The sequence below is a fragment of the Musca autumnalis genome, unplaced genomic scaffold (genome assembly GCF_047663935.1).
Source record: "Musca autumnalis isolate F117 unplaced genomic scaffold, ASM4766393v1 scaffold_1, whole genome shotgun sequence".
Lineage (NCBI taxonomy): Eukaryota > Metazoa > Arthropoda > Insecta > Diptera > Muscidae > Musca > Musca autumnalis.
Genome location: NW_027411644.1, coordinates 259,644,731 through 259,659,985, shown reverse-complemented (window position 1 = coordinate 259,659,985; position 15,255 = coordinate 259,644,731). Strand labels below are relative to the sequence as shown.

The window sequence follows — 15,255 nt, the reverse complement described above, 5'->3', positions numbered from 1 at the left end:
GTTTTTGAGAGAGGACCTTTATAATTGGGCCATGCCTCAATCCATAAAATTCACACACACATTCTCATATTTTGAAAAATTTACACATACTACTACAAATGTTGACATCAAAATTTGATAGTGTATGGGGCGCTTAATACTGCAAAGTCGGTGTCACACATACATACTCAAAAACTTAAAAATTTACTAATACTATTACAAATGCTGTCGTGCATGCCCATAGTGCATCGTCCGGCAAAAAGGGGCACACGTGCCCTTGATGAGAATAACAGCAGAACAACCACCATTCAGTCTTCATCCAGAAGTCAAAGAAGCAAGTTCTGCTGTCGCTTGTTTCAATGATTTTTAATTTTACCAATGCATTAACGCACACGCTGTTTGTGGAGAGAGCTAGAGAGAGTCGTATGCGTGAGGCCGCAAACAATGCATTTGTATTGGTGCCGATACCTGCCATAGTGTATGCCCGGCACATGACACAGTTACCTAGGTAGTGGCATCGTAAAATTTTGAATATGTTATGTCAAAACTTTCTTTATGTTGTTGTGGAAATTACAACAAAAATATTTTTTTTATAAAGCTATTTGACTTTTCATGTTCGATCAGCTGGTGTGATACCACTACCTGGTAGTTCTGCCATGGCCCGGCATAACAAAAACAAAATACATGTATTTAAAATTGAAATACATGTATGTATTTTGTTTTTTTTTTTATACGAACACGCAACACGCAAAGTTATAGGTTTTGGCCTGATAAATAAAAGCTGGTGACATTTGTCGTCCAAGAATTACATTGAATTTAAAAATAATTGAATTTTTTAATTAAGATATGAAAACGTGAGTTAATTGCAGTTTTAGAATTTAACGGGAGAAATCTACATAAAAATTTCCCTATTTCTTTTTCTACAAGAATTGAATTACAAAGAATAAAGTCAATATCTCATGAAAAGGGTGGAGAAAAGCAAGGGGGTATGTATGATTGCATATGAAATTCGACATGCAAGAACTGATTGCACACCAACCTTTAGATTCTTCCAACATAAGTCCCGACAAAACATTCAATCCTTCTATTGAATATGATGATCTGTTACTCAAATTTAAGGAAGAGTTCAATAAAGTCTGGGAAACAAATAAGACGTCTTCAGATAATGGCTTGGAAGGATTCGATGAATTGGCCACATTGGGTGCCGGGTCTTTTGGTCGTGTTGTAAGAAAATGTCCATAAAATAGAACAGCAAAACATATTGAATTTTGATTTTCTTATCAAGATTTTAGTTAAGAATCGCCAAACTGGAAAATATTATGCTGTGAAAATACTAATTAAGGATCAAATTGTTAAAACTAAACAAGTCACCCATGTCCATACGGAGAAGAGAGTATTGGCCGCCATACATTTTCCTTTCTTAATACATTTGGAATTTTCTTGTAAAGATTTTGATTATCTCTATTTGGGTTTGCCCTTTATAAATGGTGGTGAACTGTTTACCTATCATCGCAAGTAAGGTCTGGTCAAGTATTATTAATTTCGATTACTTTAAATGTTGGTTTTCAAGAGTTCGCAAATTCAATGAGAAACAGGCACGTTTCTATGCAACCCAAGTGTTTATGGGCTTGGAATATTTACACGGCATGAGTTTATTATATCGCGATCTAAAACCGGAGAATATTCTAATTGACAACAAGGGTTATATCAAAATTACCGACTTTGGATTTGCTAAGGTACTTAAGATTTTCATTTATGTACATATTTATTTTTAATTGTGAGAATCTTTATTGCAGAAAGTCGAAACCCGCACCATGACGTTGTGTGGTACACCTGAATATTTGGCCCCGGAAATTATCCAATCTAAACCATATGGTACTAGTGTTGACTGGTGGTCTTTTGGCATCTTGGTATATGAGTTTGTTGCCGGGAATTCTCCCTTTTCGCCCCACAATAAAGATGTAATGATGATGTACACCAAAATTTGTGATGGTGAATATAAAATGCCATCATTTTTCAGTGCACCCCTCAAAGATTTTATTGACCATCTGCTACAAGTTGACCTATCAAAAAGGTAATATAATTTGATTTAAAGTACGAATTTTTATGGCCGCAGAGAAAGAGAGCATCGTTGAGAGGCAAACGTTTCTCAAGCTTTTCTTATTACTCACGAATTAACTGGGAATTGCAGCAATTCGTATTTTATTGTCTTAAACAAGATTAACCATTTCCTAATCAAACACATACGTATATCGAAATATTTTATAGATTCGGTAACTTAATTAATGGAAACAAGGATATCAAGAATCATGCCTGGTTTAAAAATGTCGACTGGTATGCCCTTTTGAATCAAGATATTGCAGCACCATTCATACCACGTGTGGCCAACATGGAAGATGTTTCGAATTTTGATCGCTTTCCAGATCCAAAACCATTGCACCGTTCTAAAAATAATCGCCATGCAGATTTATTTGCAGATTTTTAAATAAGTTTTAGACTATTGAGACTATTGATCTTAGTAATGAAGGTTATTTTGTTACATTGTTTACATTTTTCTCAACAATCAATGTTATTTGGGGACGGTCCTATTGTACACCTTAAAAAGGATTTCTAAGATAATACATTTTTTTCTTTCAAAAGAACAGAATATGTTTTTGTTGTATCCTTCCCACTTCTATAGACCTAACATTGCACAATGGTCCCAAATCCAAATTTTCTGGCCAAAACTATTTCAACGTCCATTTTGTATTGAAATTAATTATTATTTATAATAAATGTGCACAAACAGCAATTCTTACGTATTAACGACCAAAATGACCAAAAACTGCCAAAATTTGGTTAACAGGGTGGCCCCGTTGTGTGGGGTCTAAATCAAAACATTGACCTATGTTAATAATTTTTGGTATGAAGGATTCATATCTTCCAAGAGGTCAAAATACCAAATTTCAGCCGAATCGGTCATAAAGTGTCGCTAAAATCCACAAATATCTAAAATCGGAGAGTAATTTTATGTGGGGGCTACGACAAAAAATTGACCTATTTTCAAAAAAATTATACATACTTGTTCTCTACACTCTGAAACCCTCAAATATGAATTTTAAGGGAACTCGGTTGATAGATGTGCGTATTACAGTTCTATTTCTATTGGATACTACGTACAGTCACAACAGGTATTTACAAAAAATTCTCTCATCTTAAAATAGAAAAATCAACTTTATTTTAACTGTGGCAAATTTGAGCACGATTTTACTTCTGAATTTATTAGTACAGACCCCCTGCTATCTTCCAAATTCGATTTGGAGGTGGACAAATTTGGACATTTTTTTAAAAGTTTAAATATATTTAAAAAATATTTGTAAAAAATAATTTTCAATATATATAAAAACATTGATTTTATTACGCTAATTTTCTTTCGTTCTTTTTGTAAATATTATGAAAGTACTCATTAAGAGCTTCCCAATTCATAATAACTTTGGTCTCACTTCTTAATATTTATGCAGCGACTCAATACAACAAAAATTGTATATTTTACAGCACAAAGTCTGTTTTATTTTTACATAAAAAAGAGTCAACTTTGGTACTGCGCCAATCAACGTTATTTACAAAAACTAATTATTTTCAGATGACTTGATGTGTTTTTTATTATTCTGTGCAAAAACAAATTAAAATTTCGAAACTTCAAAAATAGGGTTTTGGCCAAAAATTTCCTGATTGAAACCTATGTGCATTGTCAACAAACGACCATTGAAAATTATCAGTTCTATTCGGAACATTGCATTTTAAATACTTTAAAACAATTTAAACCCGCTTACCTTTTGTTGTCTTCCAAACAATGTAATCTACGTGAACAGTGGTGTACAAAATCAAAAGGTGTAACTAATCCAGATGATGCCTGTAACGAAAAAAAACAAAACTGGAAAATGTCATTTTGAGTTGTTCTGCTTTTCTAGCTAAACATGCAAAAGGTATCCCTTCTTGTCACAAAAGGAAGCAACAATAACTATAGGCATGACGTCAGCCGCTTGAAGCGGAAACAAAAGGCGGACATTGCAAAAAATATACGCAAGATAAATAATTTGGGGTGGTTTTTTCTGTCATAGCTACATACAGCATCCTGCTGTTCAGTAGGCAACACAACAATTGTTCCATGACGAAAGTCTATTTATCTCTATTGGAACACAAAACCCTTTCACTTAGATTTCATAATACAACTGGTCCACAGAATTGTTACCTTTGGCCGGTGGAAAAATTAAACAATAGCATTTAACTTCTCACCCAGCCACGTTATGGTCGGCTGACAACCATCTATGCGCCCACACTTCCATCTATGTAGCTGTGCACATTATTTTAACAAAGTTTTCAACTGACATCTCAACCTTGACTTCTATAATTTCCCACTATAAAGTTTCACACAAATTTACCCCTTTCGCAATTCACAGCAACAAAAGGTGGACAATTTTACCTTCCTTCCTTCCGCTAATGTAATTTTGTCAAAAAGAGAACTTATATTGTTGCTTTTGTTAGAAGCTTTTGCATTGATTTTAAATTACATTGTCTAAATAAATGAACTGCACGTTCACAACGGCTGTTACCAATATGGAGTATTTTGTTTGTTCTTTTGAAAGTATGAGGACACAATTCTAAGGTGTTTTTTCTATAGAATACTTAGTGGTCTTCTATAGGATGACCTGTTGGTCTTTTCGAAAAAGACATTGTAGACCCATTGATCTTCCATAAGAAGACTCGTGGGCCCACCGGGTCGGTGGTTATCAATAAGATGACACGTGATCTTGTGGTATTCTGTGGAAAGTCCTAGTGGTCATCTTCTATAGGAAGTTGGTGGTCTCCTATAAGAGAATGCGGTCTTCTTTAGTAAGACTTGGTGGTCTTCTTTATGAAGAACTAGCAGACCCCGGTCCGCATTGCTGGGCCGACGTAATGAGTTTTAATGAAAAATTTTTATGAACAATTGACAATTTTACAATTCAAAAATTGGTAATTTCTACCTCACTTCTTCTGTCCATTGGCAAACCGAGGAAAATTTTAAATTTATCAGCAGATTTTGTCTGTAACCTTTCTTTTCTCTTAAGGACTTTGTCGGATGGGCGAACAGCCCATTGATGCTGTTTAGGATTTATTATCGTGCATGTCCTCTGTCTTTATCCTGAAGCGATCTAATTATAAAAGTTAAAAGAAGAGTAAAGTCGAATTCTCCCGCTTATTGAGACTTATATCTTTTAGTTTTTCATGGCTGATGCTCCGTTAAACCTCACCATTTAAGAAAATTATAGTTTTTCTTGGTCGGAGGCGCAACCAACCGTTGCACAGTGGCCAATTTTCAGAAAAACCTGGCCAAAAATCGATGAAATAAATTCATAAATTTACACTAAATAGTGTTAAATATTATTTATGGAATCGTGTGGTTATGAAAAAATATATACGCTTTTTGTTTAGTAAGCGGACATAAAACCAGGTCAAAGTAACCCTATTTGGAAGTTTTTTTGTCTCAATTTTTAAGTTGTTTATAAAACTATGATAATATCCAAAATAAACAGCGGGTTTTATATATTTTCTTGTAATTGTAATGAAAGGTATGTGAAACGTATTTACAATGTTCAGTATCGCCAATGAAGTGCGCGTTTTTTTTTTAATTTATGTCCGTACTTGTTGATTATTTCAAGGTAAATTTTCATAATAAATTAAGAAAAAAAGTTGTGAGTAAGATGGAGTTGGTTGAGTGTATCTTATCATTTCATAAAAAGGGAAGAGTTTTTTACCAATTTCCATCGAAACATCCTGTGCACTTTTGGTTTTTACGTTGCATTTTGTCTTGCAGATACGTACAGATTTTCATTGATCCAGAATGTCAGAATATAGTAAAGTGTCACTTTCTGGCGTTTGGGTATAATTTAGAGTTTTGATGTATTCTAGGACCCATAGTAAAAATTTATGGCGAACGAATTTCTAGAATATTTTGATCTGATTCCATCACATTTTGTAGGACATTTTTAAGATTTGTGGAAAAAGGGACCAAAAAGACCCCTTTATGACTCCCACGGGGTTTAATTTTTTTTTAAGAAAACAAGTAAAAAAGTATCAGTCGGCTTTGCCGACAGAGATATACCCTCAGCCTGTGTATATTGAAACAATTTTTTCCCAAAATACGTATGTATTAAGGGGGTTTTAAAAGTTTTTGGGCGTTTGAACAGATAAAAATGTTGATTAGGATTAAAGATCAAAAGTTTTGCTGAGGAGATACTAAAAGGAATGTATCGACATTGACCATTATGGATGTGGATCTCCAGCCACAACATATGGTGTTTTTACACTCATCGGGATGTTTGCTCAAGAAGTATGGACTTGCCCCTAAAAAACTTTTACCATCGTAAATGAGGCAGCGAATGCAAGTTGCTTCAAAAAAATTCAAAGTGATTCGATATCAGGTCTTAAAGTGAACTTGTCCGAAAATTTTGTGTGGGAGGTACCGGATGGAGTGGACAAATATAGTCCATATTTGAACTTGATCTATATCTGGTAGATATATTAGGATGTGTAAAGTATAGACCAATTCGGCCACTCCCTTCAAGAGTTACCGTACGAACAATTTTTCCGAACATTTTTGAACTTTTGTGGGGAAGGTACCTGAAGGAGTGGACCGATATGGCTTATCTTCAAACTTAAACTATGTTTGGACAAAATATTACTAAGGCCATATTTTGGACCGAATCGGCAGATTCGTTCGGGAGTTATCTTGCGCTCCAACTATGCTATTTTTCATGCTATTTTCTCAGGAAGTATGGACTTGCCCCTGATAAAACTTGTACCGTCGTATGGAGGGCAGTGAATACAAGTTGCTAAAACAAAAATCAAAGCGATTCGAGAGATGGCCCTAAACTGAAATTTTTCTCAAATTTTGTGTGGGAGGTACCCGAAGGAGTGGACCTATTAAGACCATATTGGAACCTCATATTACTCTGGTAGAAAGATTACGCTATACAAAGTATGGACCAAATCGGTCACTCCCTTCAAGAGTTATCGTGCGCACAAACTTTCCGAACATTTTCGAACTTTTGTGGGGGAGGTATCGGAAGGAGTGGACCGATGTAGCTCATCTTCGAACTTAAACTAAGTTTGGGCAAAATATTACGAAAGCCAAAATTTGAACCGAATCGGTTCATCCGTTCGAGAGTTATCGTGCGCTCCAGCCAGCAGGACAGACAGACAGACGGACGGACATGGCTAGATCGACTCCAAATTGTCTGAAACACATTTCGTCCAAACATACTTGGGGTCTAAAACCATTATTTCGATGGAAACATTTTCATCGTATCAAAGTGTATATACCCTCCTTAGCCTAAAGGCTGAGGGTATAAATATTCCTTACATTCTTGTCAGTAAAGTTGCCAAATACATTAAACACCTAAAGTGCAAGGATTCCAAGTGATCTCAACTCACATATTTTCAAAACTGTAGAAATGGTAGAAGTTTGCAACCCCATTTTAGTTTCTTGGTTTTTTGGCAAAATTGATACCGATATTTCCTTGGTATGTAATGCAAATAGAGATTTAATTTCTTTGATAACTTATAGTGAAATTAAGCGGAGAACATTTTTGTCTTCGACGTCGTTCTTCTAAAATGATGCTTTGTAGGACAATTTTGCCAAAACTCACAGTACGCCCTTCACCCTAAAATGTGTGTTATAATTTTGCATATTTCTAGAGTTTAGGTAAGATATAGAGTTTTGGTGTATTCTAGGACCCATAGTAAAAATTTATGGCGAACAAATTTGTTGTTAATTTTGATCTGATACGATCACATTTTATAGGAGAAGGGGGTTAAAAATTATGAAAAATGAAACTAGCGACCCGAAAAACGTAAGAACCCAAGGTTAGGTATAAATCCATTCATTTTTACAGTTTTAGATAGGTTTTTCATAAAATTGGCCACTGTGCGTTGTCTCGAAAATTAATTTGCAAACCGATGCACTCATAAGTTTAGCAAATATAGCGATTATAAAACAATGAGCCCCAGAAATTCGTCTATAAATAAAGGACATTTTGAACAACGGAACATTCCTATACATTTTCTGAAAATTGCATGAAACTAGGTTCAGTAGTTTTCAAAAAATAATGTATTGAAAAGAGTAGGCGTGATGATGACCATCAATTTTCAATATATAACATATTTGAAAAGTGGGCGTGGTCCGGTAATTTGGCTCCAAATATGTACCTAGTATACACACAACCATATTGTCTACCAAAATCTATGCTGAAACTGATATAATCATAGGTTTGGTTATGAAAGGCGTGGGGAAGGTACCCCACCTCCTCCGAAATTCATAAAATATACATAACAACGGCAAACATTGAGCTTTTACTGCAAATGAAAATAGGTTCAGTATTGGAGATATAACATTTATAAAAAAGGCAGGGTCGGGCCTTCCCCAAAGAAGTACTACATTGTAGATTAATCCGTACATTTTTAGGGGAGGGAGCGGGCCCTCTGGAATTCAATAAAATATGTAGCCTATTTTCGGGCTACATTCCCTGACAACTTAAGGAGAAAATCGGTTCAGTAGTTTTGTAGATGTAACATATTTTAAAATGTGAGTCTTTCGGTCCTAAAAAAGTAGGTAAAGTCGGAAACACAAAACACAATTGAATCGCAAACTAATTTCCCAACCAAAACATTCGTAATTATTTTAAATATAGCATTTTTAAAAACATAGGGTATAGGGGAAGTACCCCGCCCGCTCCGAAAATCAACAAAATTTGTAGCCAATTTTAACCAGGGGCCATCCCTGTACATTCCCTGACAATTTCAGAAAAATCGGTTCAGTAATTTTTGTAGAAAAGATAAAACTTGAAAATTGAGAAAAGTGGGCGTGATAAAATTTTCGTTGCATAAAAACCTAAGTCGGGCTATGCCGAACATTTCACAAAAAGAATTATCCAAATCGGTCCAGCCGTTCTCAACAGATGCAATTACCAACGAACGACATTTGATTTTTATTTATAAAGATTTCCGGTATTCTATAGGAAGATATTGTAGCCTTCCGAAGGAAGACCTTGTGGTCTTCTAAAGAAAGGCCTTGTGGTCGTATAAGAAGACTTTCTGGTCTTGCACATGAAGACTTTGTGGTCTTCTATAAGAAGAACTTGTGGTCTTCTAAGGGAAGACTTGGTGATCTTCTATAGGAAGAACCTGTGGTCTTCTAAGGGAAAACTTGGTGGTCTTCTAGAGAAATACCTTGTGGTTTTGTAGAGGTAGTCCTTGTGGTTTTCGAAAGAAAGACTTTATGGTCTTCTAGAGGAAGTTCTTTTGGTATTTTACAAGAAGACTTTATGGTCCTCTGTAAGATGACCTTGTATTCTTCTAAAAGGACACCTTGTGGTCTTGTGTACGAAGATCTTTTTGTCTTCTATAAAATTATCGTGTGGTCTTCTAAAAGAACAAGTTGATATTCAATAGCAAGAGCGGGTGATCTTCTGTAAAAAAAACTTTGTGGACTTTTAGAGGATGGCATTGTGGTCTTTCAGAGGAAAATCTTGTGGTATTTTATAAGAAGACCTTGTGATCCTCTAGAGGAAGACCTTGCGATTATATGTAAGAAGACCTTGTGGTTTTCTATAAGAAGATCTTATGGTCTCCCAGAGGAAGTCCTTGCGAACTTCTATAACAAGGCCTTGTGGACTTCTAGAGGAAGTCCTTGAGGTTTTCTACAAGAAAACCTTGTGGTATTTTAGAAGAAGTCGAAATGGGCGAAGTTAGAAACTTTGGGTGACGGTCACCCGTAGTCCGAAGGTGTCAGATAAGGCTGGGTTTTTGGAAATTTGTACTAGAAGTCGTATTTATCGAACCGGTAGAGCTAGAGCTACAATTTGGAATGAGTGTCACTGACGGAGGGTAGGGTAGATGTACCAATTTTTTTTGAAATTCCAACAATAACTGTTCAAAGATTACTAAAATGTACTAAATGTGGTACTATTTGGTGTTATGTGGACGGATAAAGCTTCAAGCTTGGAATTTGGATTGAGAATCAAGGTTAAGAAGTAGGGTTGATGTATGGATGTAGTTTTGGAAATGTGTACGAAAAGTACTAAATGGTACTAAATTTTGTACAATTTGTTTTTGAGTTAACTATCAGTTAAGCTGGAATCCTAAAATTTTGAATTATCATTATTGTTAAAGTGTAGAAATGAGATTTAAAGGCAGTTTTGGATAATCGTACATAAGTGTACTAAATTTGCTACAAATTGGATTTGTGTTAATGGATAGAGCTGAAATAATAAAATTATTGTTAAAATGTTGGATTGAGAAAGGAAGCTAGTTTTGGAAATACGAACTTATGTCTACGAAAAGTACTAAATCGTACTATATTTCATACAATTTGGACTTTGGTGAACGTATAGATCTGGAATCCTGAAATTTGGAATTAATATTACCGTTATTATATGTTATTCTGAAAGTTCATACTGATGTGTTGAGTCTTTCTGGAAGAGATAGAGCTGGAATTTGGCCATGCCTTATGTGTAGCGTGTATACGAGGAAGTGGTTTTGGAAATTGGAACTGTAAGCGTACCAGATGTATATATAAATATGAATTCGATTCGTCTTACAGAAATCGGCCATAAGTGTACGACATGTATGAATTTTGTACCGTTAGTATTGGGAAGTTTGGGAATCCAATTCTGAAATTTGAACAAATTTCTCACATTTTTCTTTATGAATTCTAAATGTTCTAAAACTAAGGAGGTAAATAAAAGAAAAGAAGAAAGAGAAACTTTCGCTAACAAAGTAGCTGGACATGCTAGTCTTCTATAAATAAGTAGTGTTTTTGTATACAAACAATTTAATAGTCACATATAAGAACTTCCGTTCTTTGTTCTACTGATCACCTATAGAAAGAAATTCCATTTTTCTTTGCTATAAATTCATTATTTATTTTGGAAATACGTTGAAAGAAGATCTTGTGGATCTTTAGGGCTATGGTCTTCGCGAAAGAACCTTTGGCTGGTTTAAATGTCTGGTGGTAAAGGATTTTCTTAATATTAATGCTTATGGAAATAAGAGAAAAAATCAAATATTTCCTCAGGCTTAGTGTTTAAAAGCACTTTCTGGAGTTTATCAACCAAAAAAGAAACTTTGCCAAAAACCTTTTAACATAATTGTACAGTGACTATTCAATTTGTCCAAACAAATATTGTGGTAAGGTTCTTTTAATACACCTCCATAATCCTGAAAAATGTCAAAGTATTTTCTAATATTTGTCAAAGACAAACCTCATACCAACAAAACAATTTATTCTATTGCAGGTCAGTATCCTTCTTCGCATACCAAACACATGTACACATATCCCCCCTCCGAACGTCGTGGTACAAACAATTACTTAAGTCCAAATATTCCAACTTTTCTCAAAAATATCTGCGTATCGTCGAAACTGTCACAACGAAAGGCTATAGAAAAACTAAGACAAATTGGCATGTGTGTCAACAGTTCATCGAGGCGTCAATTATTTTGCATAGATCTAAGGCGTTTTCTTTGGTATCTTTGTTACCAGTAGCTCACGTTTTGGGGGAATGGGGCAGAAAGTGTCCTTCGTTCAAGGATTGAATTGAATGTAAGTGAAATATTCTTATAGAAGCTAAACAAACTAATACAACTAATGAATTTTAACAAGTATCTAACGGTATAAATTGTAATGTTGGGTAAGCTACTCACACCAGCCAGCATGCATACTATTCCATACGTGATACTACTTGGATGTGGGTGGTTGGATGAGGGCGTATGTGGGCCTTAATAAAGGCCATAGTGTTTGTTAGTACTTTAGCATAATTTGCGGCTGAGTCATTTTATGATTTCTCTTTTTTGTGAAAACAGTTATTTTATTTAAATAATACAAAAGTGTAGTATATTTTAAGGCTGTTAAAAAAGTAAAGACGCATGCGCACAAAAAGTATTGCCAGCAGTGAAATCATTGGTGTAATGGTGGTGTTACTTATGTGGAGAGTTTTGTACGCAATGAAAGCCGAGTAATGCTTTTTAAAATCCAGAATTGCATGATTTTTGTCAATCTTACATTGAAAGCGATTTCCAATGTTATTATAGGGAAGGAACATAAGACAAGAAAACAGCAAACATTTTTGATTCAGAGATATATTTTAGATGAACGTAACAACAAGTTCAATGAACTAACAAACGGTTAACCATTCTTAGGTTTTATATAACAAGAAACTCGCACACTTATACTGCCAAGAAACTACATAGTTCCAACTAATAAGGCCCCAATTGGCCAACACTAACCATTCCCGTCAATGGCAGTCATTTAACATCTTATTTGTCACCCATTTATACACACCAACACGCATCGAGGACAATTTAATAGAAAAACGTGTACATATGACTTAATCTCTGTGGAAGATACTTAGATTTCTTGACTTCATGCAAACAAACGGCCATTCCGAGAGAGGAAAACGCACAAAAATAAAAACAACAACGAAGAAAAAACTTAAGAAATTCACATTTATTTTTGAGGCCTAACAGATATTATCCGTTTATTTATTGCAGTCGTTAACATATCTGAAAGCATGTTTATCTTCTTCCACAGCAAAGTTGTGCGATGAATATCCTGCCACCACTAGTCCATACATATGTCCACAAAAGTTTACAGCGATGATGGGTGGCGGTTGGGTGGTTGATGACACACACATACACACGCGGACAACATATACGCATTTTACGCATACCCCGTCACCATCACCCAACCAAACCAACCGATGATTGCACACACATGTGGAGTAAGGAATTAAATTAATAGTTGTTCTTAGGATTTCACTTACAATTCGACTTTTTGGTGGAAGAAGAAGCAGAATAAAGCTGGACTATTATATTTGATTGCTGGGCTTTGGGCAATTGTTTAGTTTTTGCACGATTACTAATTTACTTAAATGCAAGAAATTTATCTTTACAACTAAATCTCATTGTAAGAAAGAATATCCTTTTTTTAAGATTCCATCAAATATGCACGGTATGTGAGGAAGGGATGACATATGGATTTTGTTCACATTTTTTAAGAAAATTAAAAAAGTAGGTAATTTGTATCAACTCAGTTTCCTCATTTAGAGATATGTGTTGATTATGCAGTAACACACATAAGTGGTAAGCAAATGATGAGTTTCCATCCATCAACACTGTAAGTACAAGTGATATAAGGGAAATAACATAAGGGGAAGTGGACCTATAACAAACCCATATTTATGTTTATAATTCCAATTCGTTTAGACAATAGTCTAAAATTCGGTATAGCTTGTGGTTGATCCGTAGGTCTTACAAATAATTTTTCCCTCACATGAGTGTTGTTGTCCTGTAACTCTTCTTGGGAGCATAGGGCTTCCACAAAGCGTCTCCATCTTACTCGATTAGCTGCCGTTGGTTTTGCATCTTCCCGTGTACGGTTATTTTGTCTTAGTTCTTGTGTTATGTTCGACGCCAGGTGATTCTTGGTCGACCACGATTTCGTGAGTGATTTCGTCAAGTGTCAATCTGGTTATGCTATGAACATTTTTATACCCTCAGCATTTATGCTAACGAGGGTATACACTTTCATACGGGCAAAATGTGCCTCATCGAAATAATGGTTTTAGACCCCAAGTATGTTTGGACGAAATGTGTTTCAGACAATTTGGAGTTGATTTAGCAATGTCCGTCTGTCTGTCTGGCTGGCTTGGGCGCACGATAACTCTCGAAGGGATCAACCGATTAAGTCCAAAATTTGGCTTTCTTACCGCCTGTTCATGTATGTCGCACGGAAACTTGGACGTAAGGAAAGCAGTCACTCACTTCCGTCTAAAAATGCGTTCATGTATTTCGCAAACTATCGTGCGACTGCCGTTACATATCCTATGCGAAATACTATTAATTTGAATGTACATTTGTACAACTATGTTCCATAAATGACAGCCAAACAAACATTGAAATATGTGTGATTTGTTTTGTTTGAAAAATAAAATGTGTCGGTATTTTGAATTATTTTATTTTATTGATTTTTTCAAAATAATGAATGAAACCGCCATTAAAACGTGTCTATAAAATTTTTATTTTGTTTCAAGAATGTGTTGCATAAATTTGTTTTAAGATTTTCGGTGTTACTAGTTTACGTATTCGCGAGTTTACGTTCTACTCGGCAGCTACAAACCAAGTGAGTGATTTTGACATTCTCTTTCTATAAGAGACAGTCCTTTCGAAATACATAAACCCAAATTTAATGGAAAAGTGTACGTTTACGTGTTATTTTGTATGGCTTGTCGGTCGCATAAATTTTCGTTTCGAAGACGTTTACATGAACAGAAAATGATTTTTTTTCCACTTCCGAAGCGCAAAAAACCGTTCGGTCGACATACATGAACAGGCTGTTATTATTTTGTCCAAACTTAGTTTAAGTTCTAAGATGGGTTATATCGGTCCACACCTTCCGGTACCTCCCCCACAAAAGTTTGAAAATGTTCGGAAAATTTGTACGCACAATAACTCTTAAAGGGAGTAACCGATTTGGTCCATACTTTGCACATCGCGAAATTTCTACCAGACTTAGATGAGGTTTCAATATGGACTCAACCGGTTTACTCCTTTGGGTACCTCCCACACAAAATTTCGGAAAAGTACAGTTTAGGACCTGCTCTCGAATTGCTTTGATTTTTGTTGTAAGAACTTGTGTTCACTCTCCCCTATACGACGGTACAAGTTTCATCAGGGACAAGTCCATACTTCTTGAGAAAATAGAGTTAAAGGTGCAAAAAACTCCTATGACACCGTGTGTAGTGGTTGGAGCGCAAGACAATTCCTGAACGGATCTGCTGATTCGCTCCAAAATTTGGCGTTCGTAAAATTTTGTTCAAACTTAGTTTAAGATTGAAGAGCAGCCATATCGAACCACTCCTTATACCGGGTGCTTTTATCTAGGGCTGAGGTAGGCTCAGTCGCCGCCAGGGTCGGCCTAAGGACCCACAAACCTTAAGTGAAACACGAGTGTTTACAAGTTTAATCTTTATTTTGAACTCTTGGTGTTTGATGAACGAATAATATATGTGTGTGGAGAGTGGATGCAATATTAGTGATTAGTTGAGTTTGTTTCTGTGTTATTCGGCGGCTGTCGGATCGGCGCTGGCTCAATAATCATCTGGTATGGCTCAGCTCCACACTAATCGGTTTGCTGTCGGCTCGGGGCAGTCGGGTGGCTTCGTCTCGGCAGCTGTAGGGCGTGACTCGGCTCTACAAGAC

The 15,255-nt window shown here is 35.6% G+C and overlaps 1 protein-coding gene across 1 annotated transcript; it reads left to right on the top strand.

Annotated features, from left to right (window-relative positions):
- The first annotated feature begins 754 nt into the window (after positions 1-754).
- On the top strand, positions 755-2,576 carry LOC141391224 (cAMP-dependent protein kinase catalytic subunit 2-like). The gene is made up of 7 exons (XM_073964137.1): positions 755-833; positions 907-965; positions 1,025-1,203; positions 1,265-1,494; positions 1,550-1,715; positions 1,776-2,053; positions 2,248-2,576. The coding sequence occupies exons 1-7, from the start codon at positions 826-828 to the stop codon at positions 2,462-2,464; spliced, it is 1,137 nt and encodes a 378-aa protein (XP_073820238.1). The 5' UTR covers positions 755-825; the 3' UTR covers positions 2,465-2,576.
- Positions 2,577-15,255: the final 12,679 nt, after the last annotated feature.

Excerpts from the sequence above, each read along its gene's own strand:
- LOC141391224 (XM_073964137.1), top strand. Across the intron at positions 966-1,024 it reads GGGTGGAGAAAAGCAAGGGG|ATTCTTCCAACATAAGTCCC; the intron begins GTATGTATGATT and ends ACCAACCTTTAG. Across the intron at positions 2,054-2,247 it reads CAAGTTGACCTATCAAAAAG|ATTCGGTAACTTAATTAATG; the intron begins GTAATATAATTT and ends AATATTTTATAG.